Below are 26,105 nucleotides of genomic sequence, written 5' to 3'. Positions count from 1 at the left end.
TAAACTGGCAATGGACTGCTTTATTGATGCTCAGCTGGACTTGGACTTACAGACCAAGATCAGCAAAAGGAGGCCAAAGACAATCCGAGGCTGTGCACTTTGCCATGGAACTTAAATCTATCCGGGTCACCTTTCACCAGAAAAGGAAGCAGGCATTAGTGCAGAGGATGGAAGTACAGTTGTGTCTAATACATGTGATGGAAAAGAGGATTCTAATCTGGTTCACGACATTTTAAAATGAATAAGAAAAGTGATAAATTCAGTAAATAAAACAAGAGAAATTGTCTGTAATGCAAAAATTAAGGGAGGCAGTTCTTTTAAATGCTGTTACCATGAAAAAATGGCCATAAAAAGGACTTATCAACAAAAGGAGGACAGGACAGAGCATCACAAGTGTCTAATGAAAGCTCGTCACCCAGTTTGGAAAATAGAGGGACACCAAGCTGAAGGGGCAAAGTTTGGAGGATCAGCCCCACCTGTTTTGTTTAGATTTGGGCAATTAAGCAACACTAAGTTTGGCTATTGAGTGAGTGATAAGATCTATGAAATGCATAGGAATAATGGACACTAGCTCAGACATAATGTATTAGACCAGACATGCAAAAATGCTAGGGAATAGGGGATCCAAAATTGAACCACCTAATAGGTTTCAAATGCAGACAGTGACTGGGGAACACACCTGCTCCACAACTGGGTTTGAAAATTGGACCTCTGGAATTCAAGCATGAAGCCTGGATAGCCGAAGTAGTGGAAAGCTAATAGGTTTGGATTTCATTATTGCTTATAACTGTGTAGTAAATTACAGGAATGCTATCCTACAAATTCAATCTGTGGAAATTCCCTTTAAAGATATGGCCCATGTGAAACACATGGTTTGTAGGCAATGAGTTTCCAGTGGACAAGTTAGTCCACCTCCGGGGCAGAAATTATAACAGGTATATGCTATGGTAGCTTTTCAGCAAAGAAAAGGTAAAGAGTTGTTGAAAGCTGCTTTGAAAGCCAGGATCTCAAGGGAATTTTAGCTGCTAAAGTCCTTGTGGATTTGAAGCAGGAACAGTTTTCTGTGGTGTTGTGCCCCCCACTCCCCCCACCACCCCCCAAAAAAAGTGTGACAGAGCAAATAGTAAAAAAAGAATCATGGTTCCAAAATATGAACCAGTGGATCTAGTTAAATACTGGTATAGAAAAAAACTACAAGGGGTAAAGCAGTGAAGGTAAATTCCCAGAGTTTCCATAGGACTTGTGCTGTAAATTTAATTGAACAACAGGAGAATGGTTTAAGTGACTTTCTGTTTAGGAATCAGCAGTTGTTCTCCTAATCCAACAAAGTATAGTTTGTACTGCACTGGCCCAGCAAAAGCTTGATACTAAAGGCAACTGGCCCATTAAACAGCCACCTCACCTTTTACTTGTAGCAAAGAGGGAAGAGGCATTAATGGTCATTGAGGAAATGTATCAGGAAGGCATAATTGAGCCTTCAGGGAGGCCTCACCCATAGTCCTGGTTAAGAAAAAAGATATAAATACCAGAATTTGGGTGGACTACAGAAAACTACATAAAGTCAACAGGATTGTTATCCATTATCATGCTCAATGCTGTATGGAGGCTCAAACTGGTTTACCACACTGAGTCTTGAAAGTGGGTATCAGCAAGTGGAAGTGGACCCAAGGGACAAGGAAAAGACTGCTTTCCCAGTAGGACAAGGCATGCAATTTCAACTGATGGCTTTTAGCCTGTGCGATGCAACTGTCACATTTTGAGAGGCTAATGGAGAGTGCATGGCTTGCCACTCTTCGCCTGTGTGTTATACCTAGATAATGTCTTGGTGCATGCTAAAACCCTTGGACAGGAAATGATGCATTTACAAATGGTCTGTCATAAGCTTAAGGCTGCCAATCTGAAAATTGAACCCAGAGAAATTAGTTGCATATAAAGAGGTAATTTACCTTAGACACACAATCAGTGAAGGTGGACTTTTCAAAGACAAAAAGAAAATTGAGACTTTGAAGAACTGCCCAGGTACTCTCAGATGTGCAGCATTTTGTAGTGGTCTGCTCCTATCACAGATGGTTTATTCGTGGCTTTCCCACTAAGGCAAAACCATTGTATAGGTTGGATGAGAAACAGAAACCATTTCAGTGGTCAGCAGAGTGTGATGTAGCAAGACTCGTGACTGCTTCTGTCTCAGCCTGTGTTTTAAAACACATTTCATGTCGGAGACAGATTCTAACACTTACAGTTTGGTGGCAGTATTGATATGAACACAAAGGTCTTGAGATGGTAGTTGTTTATTACAGCAAAAATCTACGTTCTTTGGAGAGCAATTATTACACCTCATTTGAAATACTTCTGGCGGTGGTTACATCTATCGAACATTGTCACCTCTATTTGTTTGGGAAATAGCTTGTGGTCAGGACAGACCATGCATTCCTGCAATGGCTCTTTAGATTCAGAAATCCTGAGCAGCAACTTGCCAGGTAGTTGGAAAAACTGCAGCGCTATGATTTCAGTCTCTCAGAGGCCTGGGCACAGGTGTGGTGATGCTTATAGGAATGCTTGTTGAGAGGCTAACTGTAAGCACTGCTCTAAGTAGGACAGCAAGGAACTGGTTGCTGAAGGGAATGAGGGTACTCAGGAAAAGCTGGCTGTCTCCTCTCTTCCCACAACTTGCAGAAATGCAAATGTTCCTGGTTTATCCCAATGGATGTGGGATGGCACAAATGGAGTCCAGAGCAGCGAAAAGCTTCCCAAAGAGAGGATCCTCATATCAGAATAGTGTGTGATTGGAATATCATTTGGCAAATGTAGCCACCTTTAGTATGTAGTTATCACCACTGAATGCCACAGTAAAAGCTTTCTGCTTACAGTTGGAAAACTTGGAATTTAAGGATGAAATATTGTATAGAGGTTGTGGGAAAAGCCAGCGAGTGATGAGGTGATGGGTACAGGTATCAGCTGGTTATACCACATACATTGAAAAAAGAAAGTTCTGAGCTTACATCATGATCTTAAACCCGCTGGACATTTTGGAGTGGCAAAAACTTGATAAACCTTGATAGGAACCATATACAGTATTGACCTGAATAAATGAAGTGGTGTACAGAATACAGTAGGGTCCCAGGACTGAACCCAGAGTTATCCATAAGGAGCAGTCGAGAAGGTACTGGGGTCAGGGTTGCAGCATGGCTGTCCCCAGAACCTGAGGATTTAGCTGTGAGGCTGGAAGGGCTGTGAGAGAGAAGAGTTCTTCATTAGAACAAAATGGGCAGGGTCTGTCGCAGCCAGCAGATTTTGCAGAATCAATATGTATTCTCCAGGGAAATTTCCACTACATGCATCCGACGAAGTGGGTATTCACCCACAAAAGCTTATGCTCCAATACGTCTTTTAGTCTATAAGGTTCTACAGGATTCTTTGCCACTATGTAAATAGTTAAGGCTTGTATCATTTGTGATTTGTCAATTATTTTTCTTTCTGTTTGGGATGGGTCATAGAGGGTGTCACCATTTTGGACTACGCTGAGATGATGGGTGGAGTTGAGGTGTGTTGTGTTGTGTTTCTTACAACTACAATACCCACCTGCAGAAGTAAAGAAACAGATTGATAGAGCCAGAAGAGTTCCCAGAAGTTACCTACTACAGGACAGGCCTAACAAAGAAAATAACAGAACGCCACTAGCCGTCACCTTCAGCCCCCAACTAAAACCCCTCCAACGCATTATTAAGGATCTACAACCTATCCTAAAGGATGACCCAACACTCTCACAAATCTTGGGAGACAGGCCAGTCCTTGCCTACAGACAGCCCCGCAACCTGAAGCAAATACTCACCAACAACCACATACCACACAACAGAACCACTAACCCAGGAACTTATCCTTGCAACAAAGCCCGTTGCCAATTGTGCCCACATATCTATTCAGGGGACACCATCACAGGGCCTAATAACATCAGCCACACTATCAGAGGCTCGTTCACCTGCACATCCACCAATGTGATATATGCCATCATGTGCCAGCAATGCCCCTCTGCCATTTACATTGGTCAAACTGGACAGTCTCTACGTAAAAGAATAAATGGACACAAATCAGATGTCAAGAATTATAACATTCATAAACCAGTCGGAGAACACGTCAATCTCTCTGGTCACGCGATCACAGACATGAAGGTCGCTATCTTAAAACAAAAAAACTTCAAATCCAGACTCCAGCGAGAAACTGCTGAATTGGAATTCATTTGCAAATTGGATACTATTAATTTAGGCTTAAATAGAGACTTGGAGTGGCTAAGTCATTATGCAAGGTAGCCTGTTTCCTCTTGTTTTTTCCTACCCCCCCCCCCCCAGCTGTTCTGGTTTAACTTGGATTTTAACTTGAAGAGTGGTCAGTTTGGATGAGCTATTACCAGCAGGAGAGTGAGTTTGTGTGTGTATGGGGGTGGGGGGAATGTGACAAAACCTGGATTTGTGCAGGAAATAGCCCAGCTTGATTGTCATGCACATTGTGTAAAGAGTTGTCACTTTGGATGGGCTATCACCAGCAGGAGAGTGAATTTGTGTGGGGGTGTGGAGGGTGAGAAAACCTGGATTTGTGCTGGAAATGGCCCACCTGATGATCACTTTAGATAAGCTATTACCAGCAGGACAGTGGGGTGGGAATAGGTATTGTTTCATATTCTCTGTGTATATATAAAGCCTGCTGCAGTTTCCACGATATGCATCTGAGGAAGTGAGCTGTAGCTCACGAAAGCTTATGCTCTAATAAATTGGTTAGTCTCTAAGGTGCCACAAGTCCTCCTTTTCTTTTTGCGAATACAGACTAACACGGCTGTTACTCTGAAACCTGTTCAGTGTAAACAAACAAGAAATTGCATCAGAGAAATACTTGACTCATTCCTCAATATCTCCTCCTAACAGAACCAATCCACAAAACTCTGAACTTTACTAACCATTCAGGTTAAAAGGGATAACAATATTAACTTTCTCAATGTAATCACATCTTTCACATGTATATCTTTTCCCCTTTGCGCTAACATTGAAGGAAATTGCATGAAGGTTTAAGATAGGAAGCAAAGATGAGGCAAGCTTATTACCTTATAGTTTTTAGTCTTAAAGCCTGATGTGCTATACCACTTTTTTTAATTTTAGAAATAAAGGGATTAGATCTAGCAGCTTCATAATAAAAAAATCCACAAGATAAATGCAGCTGATATTTCAGTGCTTGGATTAGCCACATAGTGTCACCCTAGACCATCAAAAAGTCTAATGAAAGGTATCTTAGTCTAATCTTTGAATAGTTGTATTAAAAATATTGTTGGAAGAGGCTTTCCTACTTCCTGATCAAGTAATGAGCTCCATCAAGGAAGCTGTTTCATACTAAATCAAGCATAGGGAGCCAGGATGCAGTCCTCATTCAAATTCTCATATGAGCGGTCTGATTTAGAAAGTGTGCCATATCTAAGTCTCATTCTAATCACTGTCAGCAGTATGGAATTTTATTGGTTCATTTCTGTTCCTCTTAGAGAACTTGGGCCCTACATTTGCATTTTTGAGCTGCTGACACTGACATGTTATATTAACTTCAGAGCATTTTTTGACATCTGGCTTGGTGTGCAGATTTTGCAGATTTCTGAAAGATAAGTTTGAGTTTTGAAGGCATGGATGTTACATTTCTTCAGCAGCAGCTGCTGAAGCAGATACTATTTTTAGTGAACACAAATGTACCTTAAAGATAGCCCAAACCAGAAGATGAAATGGGCCTTCCCTTGCACTTTGACTTTTTGAGGGTGTTCTGGGAAGAAAGATAGGATTTGCATTCCCAAGTTTAAACCTCTGTTCTTGGGTTTGGCTTTCAGGTCAGATCCCATAATGGAAGGGGTCTATTTTCCAGATCTTTGATTACAACTCAGCTTCCTTAGAAGCCCAAAGTTTTTGGTGGAGCGCTTTTTTTCTTTTGAAGAACTACTTTGCCAAATTGATTTTTCTGAACACACCCATTTTTTAATTAAAACACAAGCTAAATAACTGGCTAGCTGTTTCACTGTGGGAGTCACTACAACACCCCATCTATTTCAGTCGTTCATGCCCATATATGGCCAACATAATAACTGGGGACACAAATGGGAGAACTGGCAGAGGTTACAGCACCACCCCTAACTGAGGGGATAGATCTGTCTTTCGTTTCAAAGGTTCTTATTGTGGTTGGCTCCCCAGCTGTGCCTGGTGACCCAGATCAGAGGCTGCCATGAGTGCTGCCTGGCAAAGAGGTTGTATCTTTCTTTTTTTCCTTTCAGATTCACACCTCATCACACTTAGCCCAGGCTTGGCCATCTCACAATTCAATATTATAGTATCTCCTACATTTGGAAATGACATCAAGTGTAGAATTCAGTGGCCCAATTCTACACACAGAGCGCGCATTACGCTTGTGGTTCGGTGGCTATCAGTTAAACCAGCAAAATGTAATGTGTTATCTTTGACCATCTCTGTCCCACTGCTGCAGTTGCAATCATTTGAAGCACTCAGACTAGCACAAGGAAGACACGCAGTGAATTTGAAAGCAGACTTTGGCCAATAAGGACGTTTGGCCATTCACAGTAATGAACGTAGAATGTTCTTAGAGATGGGTAGGGTCTAGAAAAGAGTCATCTAGTCTGTTTTTCTGCCAAAGCAGGATTGTTTCCTATTGTACATTTACAAGTAAGAGTTCTAGTCTAGTATTTAAATTGTCCCAAGTGGCAGGGGTTACACTGCTTCCCTTGGGAAATATTTTCCACAGCATAATTCATCCCTTCACTTTCCTTAAGTTCAGCCTTCAATTCTCCTATCTTAATTTCATCCTATTTTTCCTCTGAATATCCCCTTGTACAAATCTTTTTCAACTCTGCTGAAAACGTATCCCTAAATAACTTTTCACATAACACATTACTGGTGCCAAGACAACCTCACAAATTTTCTTTCAAGTAATTCCTCATTCTTTTCATACCTTACTATTAAGCGTGATGAGAGCTTTGTTTAACTTTTGTCCCTATTGACACATCGTAAAGGAACACACATCACTGGCACAAACCCTTTCTGTCCAGGTCTCTCTCTCAGTTACATGGCTGTCAATCTGTTCCATGCAGTGGACTACTGCACACGTATACGAGAGCTCAGACTATAGAAAGTTATACTCACATTTTAGCAGTATGATACCTTTATTAAATCACCAAGTGCCACCCAGCAGGAAAATCTGTCTGTATAATAGTTGGAAAATATTCATTATTTAAAGGATTACTAGGGATTTCCCCCCTAGAACATTTATTTATTTATTTAGCACCATAACAAAAAATGTTGCTTTTTTTATTCCCTCCCCCCCCCCCCCCACAGATTGCTTTAATTTTTGGTCACAGTTTTACCTAGGAAGGTTGTAATTTTCTTTGTAACCGAATACTATCTGATTTTATTATTGGCTTTCTGTATAGCATAGTAGTAGCTGAATTAATCACTGGTTCATACCAAAAGTAGTTTATTCCTAGTTACTCTGTTAACCATGTTTTCCTTGTTTGCTGGATGGTTGGGATTTGATTTTTGTGTTGGTTGACATTTATATGCCTATCGTAATATGTTATCAGATCAGAGACTTTATATAAAGGTCAAAGAAGATGCTTTTCATTGTGAATTAACTTTTAGCAAATAGAATTTAAATCAAGATATCATAGAATCACAGGACTGAAAGGGACCTCGAGAGGTCTTCTAGTCCAGTCCCCTGCACTCATGGCAGGACTAAGTATTTTCTAGACCATCCCTGCCAGGTGTTTGTCTAACCTGCTCTTAAAAATCCCCAATGATGGAGATTCCACAACCTCCCTAGGCAATTTGTTCCAGTGTTTAACTACCCTGACAGTTAGGAAGTTTTTCCTAATGTCCAACCTAAACTGCCCTTGCTGCAATTTAAGCCCATTGCTTCATGTCCTATCCTCAGAGGTTAAAAAGAACATTTTTTCCTCCCTCCTCCTGTAATAATCTTTTATGTACTTGAAAACTGTTATGTCCCGCCTCAGTCTTCTCTTCTCCAGACTAAACAAATGCAGTTTTTTCAATCTAGACTTTTAAACATTTTTGTTACTTTTCTCTGGACTGTCTCCAATTTGTCCACATCTTTCCTGAAATATGGTGCCCGGAACGGGACACAACACTCCAGTTGAAGCCTAATCAGTGTAGAGTAGAGCAGAGTTACTTCTTGTGTCTTGCTTACAACACCCCTGCTAAAACATCCCAGAATGATGTTTGCTTTTTTTGCAATAGTGTTACACTGTTGACTCATATTTAGCTTGTGATCCACTATGACCCCCAGATCCCTTTCCACAGGACTCCTTCATAGACAGTCATTTCCCATTTTGTATGTGTGGAGTACTTCACATTTTTCCTTATTGAATTTAATCCTATTTACATCAGACCATTTCTCCAGTTTGTCCAGATCATTTTGAATTTTAATCCTATCCTCCAAAGCACTTGCAACCCCTCCCAGCTTGATATCATCTGCAAACTTTATAAGTGTACTCTTTATGTCATTATCTAAATCACTGATGAAGATATTCAACAGAACCAGACCCAGAACTGATCCCTGCAGGACCCCACTTTATATGCCCTTTCCTGCTTGACTATGAACCAATTATAACTACTCTCTGGGAATGGTTTTCCAACCAGTTATGCACCCACCTTCCAGTAGCTCCTTCTAGATTGCATTTCCCTAGTTTTTTTTTTTACGAGACGGTCATGCGAGACAGTATCAAAAGCCTTACTAAAGTCAAGATATACCACATCTACTACTTCCCCCCATCCACAAGGCTTGTTACCTTGTAAAGAAAGATATTAGGTTAGTTTGACATGATTTGTTCTTGACAAATCCAAGCTGAATGTTACTTATCACCTTATTATGTTCTAGGTGTCTTCGAATTGATTGCTTAATTATTTGCTCCAGTATCTTTCTGGGTACTGAAGTTAAGATGACTGGTCTGTAATTCCCTGGGTTGTCCTTGTTCCCCTTTTTATAGATGGGCCCTTTTCCATATTTGGATTCATATTTCTATATTTGCCCTTTTCCAGTCCTCTGGAATCTCTCCCATCTTCCATGGGACTTTTCAAAGATAATTGCTAATGGCTCAGATACCTCCTTAGCCAGCTCCTTGAATATTCTAGGATGTATTTCATCAGGCCCTAGTCATTTGAAGACATTTAAATTATTTAAGTAATTTTTAACTTGTTCTTTCCCCATTTTAGCCTCTGATCCTACCTCATTTTCACTGGCATTCATCAACTATACAGCACTCAGGAAAACAAAGCTAACAGGAATCTATAAAATTGGTGCTTAATTATATTTCCTTCAGCTCTAAATACTTATCCCAAGTCAAATACATTTTTCTTACTCTTGCCGTTATCTACCTGCTCATTCAAATTCCTCTCAAGCACCTCTGTGCTTTTACCCATGAAACACCCCTTGCTTGGGAAACACTTCCCTGTCAAGTCAAAGCTTTATCCCCCAAATCTCCCCTTAAAACTCATCTCTGCCAGGATACCTGTAAAACTCTTGCCAATGCGTAAGTGGCTGTAGGCTGAGACTGTCACTTTCTTATACTATGCATGATTACTTTTCTGTGTAACTTATTTACCAAAATGCTCTTATCTTCACTCCATATTTGTTACATCCATCTCTTGTATCTTATCATTGGCCTGATCCAATGCCCAACTGACATTAACCGAAGGGTTCCCATTGACTCCAATGGACATTGGATTGAGCTCCTCGTGTATATATGGTAAGCTCTTTGGGGCAATGCCTAGCACTGTCCCATAATGTTTGCAGATTTTTAAAAAAATCAGCAAAATAATATACAATGATTATTTGCAGCAACATACTGGAGGCAGTGCTAAGCCAGAGAGCCTGGCCAAGACTATGAAACCCATTTAGCACAAAGTTAGCACAAAGTATGGCCAGCCTCTCACGCTACAATAAAATTTCTACATAAAAACAAGCTAGTCAGCTGTACAGATACTGTCTCCTCAGTGGGAAAGGATATCAGGTGATAAGGCATGCCTTCACAGGCCAGCAAATTTTAGTCACACATTTGTCTATTCCAACATACTTACTTTTAAGAGACACTTGCTCCTTTCTATATGATAGAGAGGTATCCCCTCCAGTTTCATTAACATTGGGAATAAGATCTCACAATGGGCCATACCTCTGCCCCTAGGTGCAGTAGGGCTAATTAAGAGAATTCATAATTATACATCTGAATTATACATCTGCCTAACTCAGAGGCAGAAAAATAATCTGCCACTGAAGCTGCTGAAATTTCCTCTGAAACAAAACCAGCAACTTTTCAACATATCCCAGAAACTCTGACTCTTTGACTTTGCACAGCAGATATCAGAAATGCAAATTAATTCACTTTGGTGCAGTTGAATTACATTACATCTGATAGGGAACCAAACATGAAAAGTGTGTAATAAGGCAAAGTAGAAGGATGATGCAGGCTGAAATTTGCTGCTGTTTGAGAGACAGTAAGCTAGACGTAGGATATTTTTGGAGGATGTAAGTTTGCCTTCTATTTCTTGATCTATCTACTTGTGGTACGGCACAGCAGTCCCCAGTGTATCTAGGCTCAGCTTAACAGTAAAGAGAGATAATACAGGATTGTTTTGGAGGTTTCCAACGTATTTCCCCTTACATCTAGGTGCATTGCATGCGTCAGTGTATGCTAATTTGTCAGAAGGATGCTATTTAGTTAACCGACATACCATTTAGTATTTACCTTTAAAAACTTTGAGTGGATGTTTTCAAGACCTACTGGGACTTACTGTGGCATATTTAAACCACCACTGAATAACAGTTCTGTAATGTTCTACCCTGAAAGCTATGCTTGAGGAGCAAGAGGGAATTTGCTGTAGTGATGTTTCACAGAATGTACAGGTCCAACCCTCAAAACTCTGAGGTATCTATGACTGCTTGGTCTTTAAAACTCTAGGAGCTGGTAACTAACTGTAAAAATTCTTTTTCCTATCTTATGCCACTGCTCAGGGCAGCTGCACCTGTATCCCCCGCCCCACTCTGATCCCTTGAGAGCACCCATTCTAGGTGCCTAGCTCCTTAGTTGTCACCTCTCTTGGGCAGAGACCCACATCTCTCCCCCTCCTGATGGGGGTCTTTTCAGGCTGCCTACACTGTGATATTCCCAGCAAGCCAGACTGACTGAACAGGCCAGTGTCTATGCTTTGCTTTCTCCCCAGAGGCTGTAATTGCCACCAGTTATAAATTACTACGCAGCCCTTTCTGAGCAAGCACATTTATTCTTAAGGTGAAAGGAATACAAAACACATATTAAAAACAGAAAAAGAACCTACACACATGCTAATAAGCTGACCAGAGATCATCCCACAACTCCAATAAGGGCTCTGATAGATGTCAGTCCTTCAAATCCCAACACCAAGGGGTTTTTGTGTGCTTACAAGTTTGTAACAGCCTTAGTATAGACGTAGCATGCCCATGAATGGTTAGGTCATGTCTACACTATCCATTATTTTGACAAAACTTATGTTGCTCAGGAGTGTGAAAAAACGCATCCCTGAGCAACATAAGTTTCATCGGCATAAACACTCATTTGCACAGCTCTATGTAGGTGGGAGATGCTCTCCTGCTGACATAGCTACTGCCGCTTGTTTAGATGGTTTTATTATGTCACTGGGAGAACTCTCTCCCGTCAGCATAGAGATGATACGTGAGTGATCTTACAGCAGTGAAGCTGCACTGGTACAGCTGTGCTGGTATAAGCTTGCTAATGTAGGCATGACCTTAATCTTTCCTTTATACAGCTTGGGCCTGTGATCTTGAGACTCTAAGAACAAATAATCAGCAGACAGTGGGCGTCTCCTCAGGGCATAGCTTCAAAAAGCAGGTTTTTTGTGTAACCAGAGCTGGAGAATTTGAATTCACTTCCCCCTAGAGATTCCCAGAGTAAACCACTTGACACTGTCTATCCCAAAAGTCCATTCTTGTCTGGTACATTGTTTAATACAGTCCTTTGAAATTCATAACACTTCCTGGGGTTCAATCGCATCTCCCACTAGAGAGATTACGTACAATATTGGCCCACAACAATACATAACCTTTGCATTTGATACAAAAACCTCTAAAGATACTTAAACTTAATTCAGTGATGTTTTTCAAGGATATTGCAGGAAATTGATGCATCTGTCACACTATCCCTCTCCCCATGCCATCAGTTCCACACCTCTTTATTCTGCTCCTCTCCCTGTGATCAGGAACATGCCCTCTTCTCTAATCCCCAATCTTCCTCCCCACTGAAGTGTGAACAGCTGGCTCATTCCCACGAGCTCCTCTCAGAGCACAGAGTTGCTCCACTTCCATCCCATTCTGCCCTTGGCTGCTTTTAACCTCTTCCTCCAGTGCTGCTACCTTCCTAAGGGATGGGATCGGGTTGAAGTTACCAGGAATGAACTGATAAAACCTGGGGAATTCTTGGCCAAACCAGGACTGTTGGCAACTGTGATTAGGTGGGCAGAGCCTGTGAGGCAAGCTGGGGTCCCTGGAAAGGACTGGCTCCACCCAACAGTTCTGCCCTCGCTCCTTATGCCGCCAGCCATAGAATTTTCCAGCGGCGTGCCCCCAATGCTCCTCACTCCCCACCCACTTTCAACTCCCCTCTCCCCCCCAACCTTTGATCTGGCCAGTTGTGGAGGCTTTAAACGCCTCAGGATTGGTCAGTGTCCTAAGGTTTAAGGCCCTGATTCAGCAAAGTACTGAGGCACATACTTAAAATAATCACTCAAGTCCCATTAATTTCAATGAAATTACACCAGGGGTTCGTCTGTTTTCCTAGGTGTCTTGTCTGTTACTTGTTTTTCCTGAAAGAAATGTCTATTTCTTGATTCTACACTACTGAAGACCTGATCCTGTGAGGTGCTGAGTCACCATCTCCAATGTGCTTAGCACCACACAAGATTGAGACTTAACCCATAGGTACCATGACTCTTCTAATACCCAAGGCTGTGGATGACATAGTCAGTCGCTAAAAGTTGCTGGGGCCCAATGACATACACCCAGCATCTCCAGGTAAGACACTAGTTATCATCAGAATATTAAGTGACTATGCTACCATTTAAAATAACTATCTGGAGATGTGCTACAGTTAGAAAATGAACAATTAGTATAGTTTGTTTCTGAGTTTGTATCTGTGACTGCTTGTTTGGGCCAAGTTAATTTATAATCTACATAAATCACATGTTCCTCCGTGATTTTCACAGCCATCAGTCTCCTAACAATCTTATTGGGTAGTTTGTTTTTTCTCCTTGACTTAAAACAAACCCTAGCTTAAATGTATTTGTTGTTCCTCTATATTGTAATTACTGTACACAAACAAAATGGGGAACAACATGTGACAGCAAAATTTATCAACAGACTCTTGAACTCAAAATGTAAGTGGGCTTGAAATCTATTTTCCTAAGTAATGACAACTGCTAAAATGGAACCTGCTTGTTTAAATGGTCAGTTACCTTCTTGTTTGTTTTTAACCTGGATCACTAGCCAGCAGCTTTCCAGGAAATCTTGTAATGATACACACATTACAAGTGTGAATAACAGCTAAGTAGGAAATCATGGAAAGCTTCTGCAGCAATTCACTTTAAAGCTGGCACTTGTGGACAGCACTGATCTGCAAAGAGACCAACAAAATGTCTCAGTTGTGTGTGGAGCGCCAGACCCACTGCATGGTGTCCACCATGTGGTTATATTTAAAAATCATAGATATCAGGGTTGGAAGGGACCTCAGGAGGTCATCTAGTCCAACCCCCTGCTCAAAGCAGGACCAATCCCCAACTAAATCATCCCAGCCAGGGCTTTGTCGAGCCTGAAGTTAAAAACTTCTAAGGAAGGAGATTCCACCACCTCCCTAGGTAACGCATTCCAGTGTTTCACCACCCTCCTAGTGAAAAAGTTTTTCCTAATATCCAACCTAAACCTCCCCCACTGCAACTTGAGACCATTACTCCTTGTTCTGTCATCAGCTACCACTGAGAACAGTCTAGATCCATCCTCTTTGGAACCCCGTTTCAGGTAGTTGAAAGCAGCTATCAAATCCCCCCTCATTCTTCTCTTCCGCAGACTAAAGAATCCTATATATATATATATATAAGAAGTGGCAAAACTACAGGGATCTGAGGGATTCTACCCTCATCTGGAAATCCCTGCTGAGGGTCTAATGAGCTTGGTGAGGTTCTCCTGCGTCGTTCTGTCACAGGGAAATGGTGGGATCTGTAATGGAATACAAAGGTGTGAAGCAACTGGGATTCCAGCCAGCAAATCCTGTTGATTCTTGCGGTCTGTGCCTCCACATCAGCCTTGGGGTCTGCTGCTGTTCCCTGGGAACACACTTCTGCTGAACCCGTGTGCCAGGGACTATCCAGGTGGTACCTGCCTTGAGAATCCCCTTAAACAAGGGATCCCATCACAGAGGGTGCTTAGCAGGAAGTTAACAGTGGCTTCTGGCTGTATTAATATGCTAGGTCTATTTGTGCTAGGTACTTGGGGGCAGAAGGTGTGCACTCCCTCTACCTTCCCAAGCACCTGCCCCCTCCCCACTAGAAGCCACCAGGGTTGAGGATGGGCCTATTCCATGGGAGATGATGGAACTCAGTAAGAGGACCCTTGAAGAGATGTGCTTATCAGCATAAGTAAGGTTTGCAGTGCTGGGCTCTGTATTTTTGCCATTGTTGTTATGTGCATACTGATAGTTACTTTGCACTTAATATACTCTGGAGAAGGCATAAATGTGTTTGGCTTGATGTATCTTGTCATCTTATCTGTTATATATAGAGAGAAAAATTCCATATCTTCAGAACCCTTATCGGTGTCCCAAAATAGGACTCAAACTGCCTTGAAGGAAATGGGTTGAGAAGTATTTGTGGGGGAGAGGGGAAATGAACCAAACAGTCACACATTCAGTCTCCTTAAAAAGCCAGAGTAGTTAAATTTAATGAAAAGGGAAACCAATTTGATGACTTCCACAGTTATTTAATGGAAGATAAGTTACTAGCAGTGATAAGAAAATTGGTTGTGGGTTTTTTTTTTTTTTTTACATTTGCAAGGGACATTCCGAAAGGTTTGCCTTGTTGCACAGATCAGATTCAAATGGTGTAAAGGAATGACATTTCATGTTCCTGTTATTTTAATGACCACATAGGTTAAGCTGTTTTAAATATTTTACATATTTTCCTCAATGTGAGAGATTTGTAATGTAAATGTATGCAACTGCCATCAATATTCTAATGAGCTCAGTTTATTTGTTCATCACTTTCTTCTTTTAAATTTAAAATAAAATATTAAGAGTTGATGGGACTGGTAAAACATAGAGTGCTTTGAACTGTCTGAATTGCTCACATAATCATTTGTGATTTGATAGATATTTTTAGGACTTATTATTGTAAATTTCAATTGCCTGACATTTTCCCCATGGTGGTTCTTCAATGATAGAGCAGTGCAAATTTCACTGAGAAACTATTATTTTTTACACTTGTCCTGCTATATTATAATGTGTGTAGATCACAGTGGTTTTGCTGGTCTTTGTTAGTACTCGATCCTGCATTGCTTATACAGCCAAAATTCTTATTTAAATGCCAGCATTCTGGTTAGAGGATTTCAGGTAGCTGTTTTCTTCATCCCTCAGACAATACAAATGCAACTCCATACTGTTTCATATTTGCCAAATGCATAGCTTGGATCACTATTCTTTCTTTCATGTCTTTCTGTTATGCAGCAGCCAGTCTTCACTATCACTAATCACCTGTATACAGTGCCATTTCTGCAGAGCATATGCCCTTTCTAGCTTCTTCTTTCCTCCACTGCTCTCCATGCCTTAGCACCCTTATTCCTAAATAGAAAAAGGCAGGGTATGTGGGCAAGATATGCCAGCACTATTGGCATGAATGGCCTTGACTACACACAGAAATGCTTGTTCTGATACGACTTCCCATATTTAGGCAAAATAACAATGTCTCTCTAAAGATGAGTGTGAACAGAAACTGATCATTCATGGCACGAAGTTGGCCAAACTGGGTTTTGAGTCAGATTTTCCCATTGTTCTATCCTATTCTGAGAAATCCCAATTTATTCCATAGTTATGTTCAACATGAAATCTCTCTCCCACACTTCAAGTTCATGCATGGATTTGTTCCTCCACTTAGTGAATCTCATCTGCTTCAAGTCTCCAAATCTTTCTATTGGGTGTGGTAGGTCCTGTATCTGTAATACCCCCTCTGCACCTGATGCCCTTTCTATTTCAGGGATAAGTAGCTAAGAAAGGAAATATGAGCCCTTCCCAGGAACCTCAGCCAGAATTTGGACTGCAATAAATGTTGGGGTAAGTAAGCAAAAACCTGGGGATGTTCTTTGGAAGTTTATTTTAAGTTATCCAAGCTCTTCTAAACAAGCAAAGTCTAAGTTAGTCTTTATTTAAGCCAAACCTGTACGTAGATTTCAAAGTCTCCTTTTCCTTTGGACAAGACAGAGTCAGAAAAATAATTGGCTTTGTCAAATGAATACACAGAGCATCTAAACCTAAAAGTTTAAATGCCTCTCTTAAGTGCCCCTTTGTGCTACAATCAAGGAATCTTAAGATGTTCTGAAGTGCATTTGACCATATCTGCACTTGAGGTACAAGAAAAATCGTATCACATGCCCTTCAGTACAAATAAACTTCATTCAATGTGCCAGCAAGCTTTAACCACCTGCACAGCAGTAAGGCGATCACTAATATCCATGAAAGGATAAGACTAAGGCATAGGTTGAGCATAGCACATAAGCTTTATGTACTTACGTCCATCTTTTCCAGGAAATTACTTAAAGCACATTACGAGCTGTGCCAAACAGAGATGGACTTAAGCTCATGTTGACATGCTTTGCTGAAATGGGGCTTAATGCAGCAAACTTAGTGCCAGAGGTACAAGAAATAGAGAATAAGTGTGAATTACTAGGACTAGTACAGTAAGAACTCTAATACTACAGAGAGGGACGCAGTATGAGAACCTGGACAGAATAGTAAGGCTCTGATACACTTCTATTGTTACTATCATTTTATGCCAGTGTAACTCCACTGAAATTCAAGGACCTATACTGGTTTAAAACTGGAGCAATGCACTGGTGAATCAAGTCTCCGCAGAACTCTTGAAAGTTTCCAAATGTTTTATAAAGAGAGATGTCACTGAATAATAATAGCAGGCCAACCTTCAGTGGGTTTTCTTCTTGTGCATTTCCCCCTGCTCTGACTTCTTGTTGTATATTTGTCCTGAAAAAGAATTAGAGACATTGGGAGATAAAGGAGCAGAAAAAAAGAGAGAACATGGGTTGAATGATAAACTGTTACTGAAATATTCAGGTATCTGTGGCTGTTTTGTATTCATGTATTCAAGTTCTTTTCCAGCCTGAGACTTGTGCTTCTGAATATCTGTTTATCTAATTAAGCTCACAAGACTAGAGCTGAATTCAAAATGCTTTTTTATGCAGGTTTGTTCACAAGGGGGCGTTTCTCACTCGCTCAGCACCAATCTGGATTGGATTTGTTTTCCCACATTGGAAATGCTTGGCTGCATCAGTCCTAAGGAATTAAAGCTCCAAAGGCGACATACCAAAACATAAGGCCAAAAACATGTTGCACAAGAGCAGTTAAAAACTGAAGGGATGGAAAGAACCTGGCAAAATATAAGATTGGATGTATCCTAGAATGTTGAAGCAACAGCCAAGATGCTAGTGATAACATTTTACAAACCTCAGAAATCTGGTAAGGTGCCCGCGGGAGCAGAAGAAGGGGAGGGATATTCTGATTCTTCAGGAAGAGAGTCCTGCTAATTATACATTACTTATTCTGTCTATAACCAATGTAAAACACACATGCCCAGATTTCCTGGCCTTTACTTTGATACTGGGGGGGAGGGGCATTTGGAAGCACACAGCACCAGGAACCCTTCCCCTGCAGAATGGACACATCATTGACAGTCTCTGTGCAGTCCTCTCTGCAGGAACTGCTACTTGCTAACAACACTTGGGTGCAAACCACCCCTTCCCTAGAATCTGGAGAAGAAAATCTGTCTCTCTTCTTCCTCCGCTGCTTTACTTCTGCTAATATCCCTCCAAAAGAAATTGTAATGACTTGTGAGGTTACAGGGTCCATCTGCAGACCAGTGTCCAAAAGTTAAAGTAGTAAATGATCTGCAGGTCCAGCTGCATTTGAATACTGTTTTCGTACTCAGCTCAATGTGCAGAAGCAGTCAGAAAAAGCTAACAGAACATTAGGAACCATTAGGAAAGGGATAGATAATAAGACAGTAAATATCATAATGCTAATGTAAAAATCCATGGTACATCATAGAATATCAGGGTTGGAAGGGACCTCAGGAGGTCATCTAGTCCAACCCCCTGCTCAAAGCAGGACCAGTCCCCAACTAAATCATCCCAGCCAGGACTTTGTCAAGCCTGACCTTAAAAATATCTAAGGAAGAAGATTCCACCACCTCCCTAGGTAACTCATTCCAGTGTTTCACCACCCTCCTAGTGAAAAAGTTTTTCCTAATATCCAACCTAAACCTCCCCCACTGCAACTTGAGACCATTACTCCTCGTTCTGTCATCTGCTACCACTGAGAACAGTCTAGATCCATCCTCTTTGGAACCCCGTTTCAGGTAGTTGAAAGCAGCTATCAAATCCCCCCTCATTCTTCTCTTCCGCAGACTAAACATCCCAGTTCCCTCACCCACTGTATAAAAGCCAGTCAGCTGCGAACCAGCTGAGCAGCGAACAGCAGAGCGGCTAACAGAGGGAGTTTGCCTGGAATCTGCCTGAGAGAAGGTATGCTAAGGGCTGCATTAAGGAGGCTGTGTTGGTGAGTATCTGAGTGTCTGTTGTGGGGACAGTTTGACCGTGTGCTTGATTGGTGGTTTGAAAAGTGTGAATAGGGAGTGCTTTGTTCCAGGTGAGTCTCGAGTGGGCCTGACATCCATGCCTTGAATAGTGTGTGCAATTCTAGTCACACCATCTCAAAAAAGATATATACAAGTTGGAAAAGGTACAGAGAAGGGCAACAAAAATGATGAGGGGTATGGAACAGCTTCCATATGAGGAGAGATTCAAAGGATTGGGACTGTTCAGCTTATAAAAGAGACAACTGAGGGGGGATATGATAGAGGTCTAGATAATCATGAATGATGTAGAGAAAATGAGTAAGGAATTGTTATTTACCCTTTCACATTACACAAGAACTAGGGGTCACCCAATGAAATTAATAGGCAGCAGATTTAAAATAAACCCAAGGAAATACTTCTTTGCACAACACACAGTTAACCTGTGGAACTCATTGCCAGGGGATGTTGTGAAGGCCAAAAGTATAACTGGGTTCAAAAAAGAACTCGCTAAATCCATGGAGAATAGGCCCATCAATGGCTATTAGCCAAGATGGTCAGAAATGCAACCCCATGCTCTGGGTGACTCTAAACCTCTGACTTCCAGAAGGTGGGACTGGATGACAGGGAATGGATCACTTGATAAATTGCTCTGTTCTGTTCATTCTGAAGCATCTGGCACCAGCCACTGCTGGAAGACAGTACACTGGGCTAGATGGACCATTGTTCTGGCCCAGTGTGGTCATTCTTATGATTTATGCAACCAGACCTGAGATACGAAATCTGGTGAAACTGGGATAGCCAAAGTATACATTTTTATATCACAAGCAACTTTTTGGTAATACATTATTAACGTGTATTTGACACATTTTCAAACTTTAATTATGGTGCTGTAAATCCATATAGAACATGTAATATAGTGTAGGCCCAAAATAGTCAGCTACTGTCGCTAAACATTAATATATTGTAATTTTAAATAGAACGTGGTTTACTGCTGAAAAATGGCTGCTTGATAGTTTGATGGGATTTTAATCAATTCAAGACTATTGATCTTAATCTTTGGAATATATTTTGTTTGCTTTACATAAAGCAGTGAACAATCTACAGGATGAATTACTTTGTTGAGTCTTTTGAAGCATAAAGTTCCTCCATGTAGTTGTAGCTGTATTGAAGCTTTAAATGTTTATACCTTTTTGTACTACTTTGAGGTCAAAGCATAACATAAAGCAGCGCATGTGAAACATAACAGAGAATTATCGTATTGTAACAGAGAAATTTGTGACAACATAGTACAAATCTCATTGTTTTAAAACAGAGATTGGTTCAGCAGAAAATCCTGTTCAGAATTAACTGTGAAGAACCAGGGACTCAATTTGTACATCAAGAAAAGCACCAGAACTGTGGGTTAGTGTCCAACAATGTACGTGCTTTTGAGTTCTGTCTCCTTGTGTTTTCCTTTTGAGAGGAAGTAAGCTGCTAGACTCAATCTAAAACTTGGAAAAGATTTTCCATCAGACCCAAATGTTCCTATTCAGGAAAAAGTAAATATACTAAACATTAAGAAGGCAAATGGAGCCATATATACCACTGGTAAGAGGCTGTAACCCTACTGACTGTGATGAGGGTGAATTTTCCATCAAGTCTTGAATGTTTAAGGTTAAGACAAACACAACCACCAAAGGGACAGTTCCTGGGAATGAAAAGTTTAAGTCCTAGTGATTTGGCAAATTTAGAAATGCTATGCATCGGTTTTAAAACATATAGAAATGTATGGGAATATGATTCCTAAATATCATAGAATCATAGAATATCAGGGTTGGAAGGGACCCCAGAAGGTCATCTAGTCCAACCCCCTGCTCAAAGCAGGACCAATTCCCAGTTAAATCATCCCAGCCAGGGCTTTGTCAAGCCTGACCTTAAAAACCTCTAAGGAAGGAGATTCTACCACCTTCCTAGGTAACCACCCTCAGACTGACGTGGAAGTAAAAACTCTGGATTCAAATCTCTGTTTTATTTCATCTCAACCTCTCTTTCCTTTTCTCAAAAGGGTTTTCACTGAATGCTGAGGACAGGAAAAAGGAGTCTGAAGAATGGATACATCCAAGTGTTTTGTAATGATTGATAAAAAGAAATCAAAAGAAAGTTCACACAGAAATTTCAGTTAGTATTTTTTTTCTTCATATCCTTGGTGGTGCTATTTTATCTTCAGTGGACAGACTTCTTTCCAGCAGCATGTTGTTAACTGCTCTAATCAATGTTTGTAGAACACTTAGATTATTTAAAGTTTTAGCTGCAGTAAGTTATTGCAGAAAACAAATGATAAGCACTTTGAAAATTTGGCCACTTGTGTACGTTTCCTGGAATAATTTAGCTTACTTAGGACGTCTAGAATAGATGTATTAACATCTATGGTGTAGACCTTATCTGCTGAGCTCTTTTGAAAATCTAGCCATGAGTGTTGCAATTGGAGATGCTGAGTGCTTTCGAAACTTTGGTCTTTATTTAAAGTATCTAAATGGTAGCAGAGCTGTTTTGAATAGTTAGTCTTGACTGTGCATGCTGATTGTGACCAAGAGCAACTTCCTGGACAAACCTTATTAAGTTAAACTTTATTGAATTAAGTTTAATACGTTTGGGTCCATTGTATTGAAATGAAATTGTTTGTGTTTTTGTACGTAGCTTTTCTAGGAGATTGACTAATGTACACCTTAAGGAAACGATAGGAACTTCCAGGACTTGTTTGGGACAATACATGTGAAGTGGGTTTCCTAAGATGTACTTAGAAAGCCTTTAGAAGCTACACCTGGGGAGAGAAAACCATTGTCTACTGATTACTTACTCAGAAACTGCAGATCAAAGACCTAAAACTGTATAAAGGAGAGAATAAACTTCTCATGAGGGTGCTAGTTCTGTGCTGAGGCTGTAATGAACTTGTGACCATAGGAGAGAGCCCCTCTGAGGGGTTTGCAGGACTATTTATCTGGCAGAGCGCATGTTAGATTTAGAGTGATCTCTGGGAAGGTTATGAGCAAGTGCATGGGTTCTCTCATATTGTTTTTAAGATGTTTTCTCTGTGATACTTTTATCCTAAGAATAAAATTGCATAGAAAGAGCTGTATGGTATCTTAATTGTGAGCAGTTACGCAGTTGTTAGACTCTGAAGAGAAAGCAAACAGGTCTGCTTAGGCAGTCTGTCTTTTGCTGGGAACAGCACAGTAAAGGCATCATGGTTCAGCCTGGAGATACCCCACTTAGAAGGGTGAGGGGGTGAATGTGTGTCTTCTCTACCCAAGAGAGGCAACAGCATGGGGTGCTGGAAGCCTGACAGCGAGTGCCTTGCTGGACTACTGTGGGGGAAATACAAGTGCAGTTGCCCTGCATTGTGACATTTTTAAAAAATCTGGCCTACAATGGCTTCTGAAAGTCTTTCTGACAGGATGGGGTGTCAGGTAATCCTGTACATTTGCCAAGTTAGCTGTGTCTTTTTTTCAGGTAAGGTATTTCCTGAGAGGTGCTTTTGCAGGTCTCGGGTTGCTCTTCCGGTAGAAGTTTAAGGAACGCATGGCACTTTTCACACAAGTTGGGACAAACTCAATGTCCTGGCTAACATTCAGTCTCTCTTGCGCTCTCACCCTAAAATTTTATTGCTAAGACTTACTAGGTGGTTCAGTTGCATAATCTCAATTCACTAGTTTATAAAGCTTTGGGGGTGTCTTAAGGGTGAAAGGCTGTACAATGACATATTTACTACTGTGATGGTCTCTCTGGCCCAATGAGATTTGCATCTCAGAACACATGCACACGCCTTGCAGCTGTCATTCATCTGAAAGCAACCTCTGCATGGTGGTCATGAGTGAGTCCCTGTGGTTACTTTGAAACAATAAGCATTAGTTGTGGTCACTCCATATTAAAATACCTATATTTCTTTACGGGGGAAAAAAGTGTCCATCTCAGTGTGATCTGATACCTGCAGTACCTTACTGCTTTAGCACATATTCCTGCGTTGGGCTTTACTTTTCACAGTGAGCTTACAGACAAACTATACTTTCCTGCAAGCTGTATTTTTCTTTTGCATCTTAAAATGTGATTTTGCGACCATGTCAATTTTAGCGCAAGAGCTAGTTGATTCATCCTTGTCTTATCCTATCCTCTGAGTGTCCTCTTCATACAGTCTTGCTTAGCAACCCTTCCTCTCCTGAAGCCCCAGATCTAGAGAGATGAATGTCACTGGTAAACCCTCCATTAGTGCATGCTGGGATATATCTGAAACTTTGAGATTAGGGCTCCTCATCAGATCATAGCCTCAAAGAAGAGAGAGCTCAGATTCCACCCTTAGAATGAATGATTGAGAGAAAAGATGCACGGTCAAAAGGCAGACTTTCTTTTAAAATTAATAGACTCAAAGGCTGAGATGGACAGTCCAGGAAGACAGAATTTGTTTTACAAAGAAAGATGAAGAATATTTTTAAAATTGGAGATAAGCCCAGGAAACTGTTGGCATTTGCAGTTGAATGTGATCTACAAATACAAGCAGTACTGCTTATAAAAAATGGAAATTAACTCCTAGGATTTTTCTTTGCTGCATATTAACTTGTTTAAGTATAATACCAGTCATACTTCTGATGAAGCCTTGTATTTTTTGTTTCTTTTTTTGTCTGACAGTGACCTTCTTGTCTAGTTGGAAGACTACTCCTAACGTTGAATACAACAGGTACAGAATAGGTGTCAAAAATTTAGGCCCTGAGCTGAATGGATTCTCTTAATTTTGAGAAACTGACACTCATTTTGACCCAGATTGTTGCTATAAGTAATTCAAACTAGTATAATCCCTACTGCGATTTATATGGACTCTGGCCATTGGGCCACACTGCCCTGATCCTAGGAGTGACTTATATGGACTCTGGCCGCTAGGGCATACTACCTGCCTGCTAGGTGGGGGTTATATGGACTTGGGCCACTGTGCTACACTGCTCTGACACTCTGAAAAATGTTACCAACAATAGCCACCAAAGGCAAGGGAACAGTGGTCAAATCCTCAGCTCGTGTAAATTCACTGATAGATCTATGACAATTAAAACCAGCTGAGGATTTAGACAAATACATTTAATGTACATGGATTTTAAGGCTATAAAAGAATGCTAAATTGTATTATACTGTTCAGCCATTAAGGTGGCACTGTGTGTAATATACCTTATTTAAACGAACCTCAGCCATACCTGGCAGAGCATTAAAAGATTTCATGATGAACACATCTGGTGTGTATGAGCAAGCTCTCTAGCCAGTCCAAATCTGGTATAGGAAAATGACAGAGTGTAGCTAAGTGATTCTCTAATAGAGGAGATGATATTACCTGCCTGTGACGGGGTGGAGTGGCCCTGCTCTGGTACTGCATGGGTTAACCCTTCCTTCCTAGCAGAGAAGCCACGCCCCTGAGGCTCTTCTGGGAATGGTCCAACTGGAGAACAGGTATAAAAGCCTGCAGAGCTGGTCAGTCTGGGCTGACTGCTGGAGGGGAAGGAGGCACACCGCCAGCTTCTGAGGAAGGACAGTCTGTGCTCCAGGATCCGGAAGCTAGCCAAGTGAGGATGCGCCCTGGCGGAGCATGTCACAGCAGGGGAACAGACCGGAGGACCCCTTGACATGGAGGACCCGGAGATTAGGGTAGGAAGTGAGGCTCAGCATGTTTGGGGAGGATCCCAGCCGAGCTGGTGGCAAGAGGAACTTGCCACTACCAGGGCCCTGGGTCGGGACCCAGTGGAGAGGATGGGCCCGGGTCCCCCTACTCCCAGCCACCTGCCCCCTGGGGTGGGGGAGGGGCTAGCATGTGAATCATATGGCTCCAGCCACTAGACTGCTCTACCCCCTTGCAAGGGGGGAATCATAGGGACTCCAGCCACTAGGCCACTCTACCCCTCCTGCAAAGGGTGATGTATGGACTCTGGCCATTGGGACGCACTGCCCTGATGCAGGGAGTCACTTATATGGACTCTGGCCATTTGGCTGCACTGCCCTGATGCTGGAAGCAACTTATATGGACTCTGGCCGCTAGGGCGCACTACTCGGCTGCTAGGCAGGGCCGGCTCCAGGCCCCAGCATTCCAAGCAGGTGCTTGGGGCAGCAGTCAGGGCGGCAGAGTTTCTGCCGCCGCGGCAATTTGGTGGCAGCTTCTCTCTCTCCTGCCATCCGCGGCGGCAATTCAGCGGCAACAGGTTTTTTCACTGCTTGGGGCTGCAAAAACGGTAGAGGCCCTGCTGCTAGGTGGGGGTTATATGGACTTGGGCCACTGCGCTGCACTGCTCTGACACTGGGAGCAATTTATATGGACTCCGGAGATTAGGGCACACTTCCCTGACTGAGGGTGATTGTGTGGACAGAGGCCATGAGGCCACATCGGGCCACCCCCCGAGAGGCAAGCACGCGAGCTTGGGAGTGGCAAGGTCCCAACACCCCATTTCCCTCTCTGCCCCAAAGGGGCAATAAGGTGCTAGGCCAGTCACAAGGGGTGGAGAACGTGGGCATCGATCAGGGCCTGAAAGAAGGACTCGGACACCCAAGATGGAGCCAGAGAAGTTTCTGAAACGGCTGTTGGACAACCAACAGCCGCAGGTGGCACAACAGCAACTGTGGGTGGTGCAGCAGCAAGAAGAGCCGCCGCCGCCGCTATTCGGGAGCTGACTGCCCCACAACAAGCAAACCGCAACAGCGACACTGGGAGCAACTGTTCCAGCAGATGGCAACCTTGCTAAGACACGCACCAAGTCCTCCCCCAGGTGCGGCCTCGGAGGACTACCAGTGCGCCTAAGAAAGATGGGGCTAGTTGATTCAGCCTTGTGTTCTCCTGTCCTCGGAGTGTCCTCTTCATACAGTCTTGCTTAGCAATCCAGAGGAGGAAGGAAGACCCACCCCAACACTGACAGCAAGGCCCCCATTTTGAGATCCATAATGATTTACTCTATTGGGTGGTCCAGGAGCCCCAGTCGAAAGAAGACCTGTACCAACTGTTGGTCCTGCAGTGGTTCTGGAGGAACTTACTCCACTTGGTTCACTCAGTACCTTGGGCCAGCATCTGGGGAGGGAGAAAACGCTGCGACAGGTGGCCCAGAGATTCTTCTAGCTGGGCATCCATCCAGAGGTGCGGGATTACTGAGCCTCTTGCCCTGAGTGCCAGAA

The 26,105-nt window shown here is 42.1% G+C and overlaps 1 protein-coding gene across 7 annotated transcripts in view; it reads left to right on the top strand.

Annotated features, from left to right (window-relative positions):
- The first annotated feature begins 18,648 nt into the window (after nucleotides 1-18,648).
- The window catches only part of SLC6A11 (solute carrier family 6 member 11), a 279,091-nt gene continuing 271,634 nt past the window's right edge, over nucleotides 18,649-26,105 (top strand). The window contains exons 1-3 of one of the 7 annotated variants that reach the window (XM_073352324.1): nucleotides 18,649-18,885; nucleotides 20,251-20,339; nucleotides 20,983-21,095. In XM_073352324.1, coding sequence (XP_073208425.1) covers nucleotides 21,026-21,095 — 70 coding nt within the window. In that variant the 5' untranslated portion in view covers nucleotides 18,649-18,885; nucleotides 20,251-20,339; nucleotides 20,983-21,025. Of the gene's footprint in view, nucleotides 18,920-20,250; nucleotides 20,340-20,982; nucleotides 21,096-26,105 lie in introns of those variants that run through there. The other 6 variants (XM_073352323.1, XM_073352322.1, XM_073352321.1 and 3 more) reach the window with 6 other exon arrangements.

This window comes from Lepidochelys kempii, chromosome 7 (assembly GCF_965140265.1).
Source record: "Lepidochelys kempii isolate rLepKem1 chromosome 7, rLepKem1.hap2, whole genome shotgun sequence".
Taxonomy (NCBI): domain Eukaryota; kingdom Metazoa; phylum Chordata; order Testudines; family Cheloniidae; genus Lepidochelys; species Lepidochelys kempii.
Note: the sequence above shows the minus strand (reverse complement) of the source record. Positions and strands in the feature narration are given on the sequence as shown.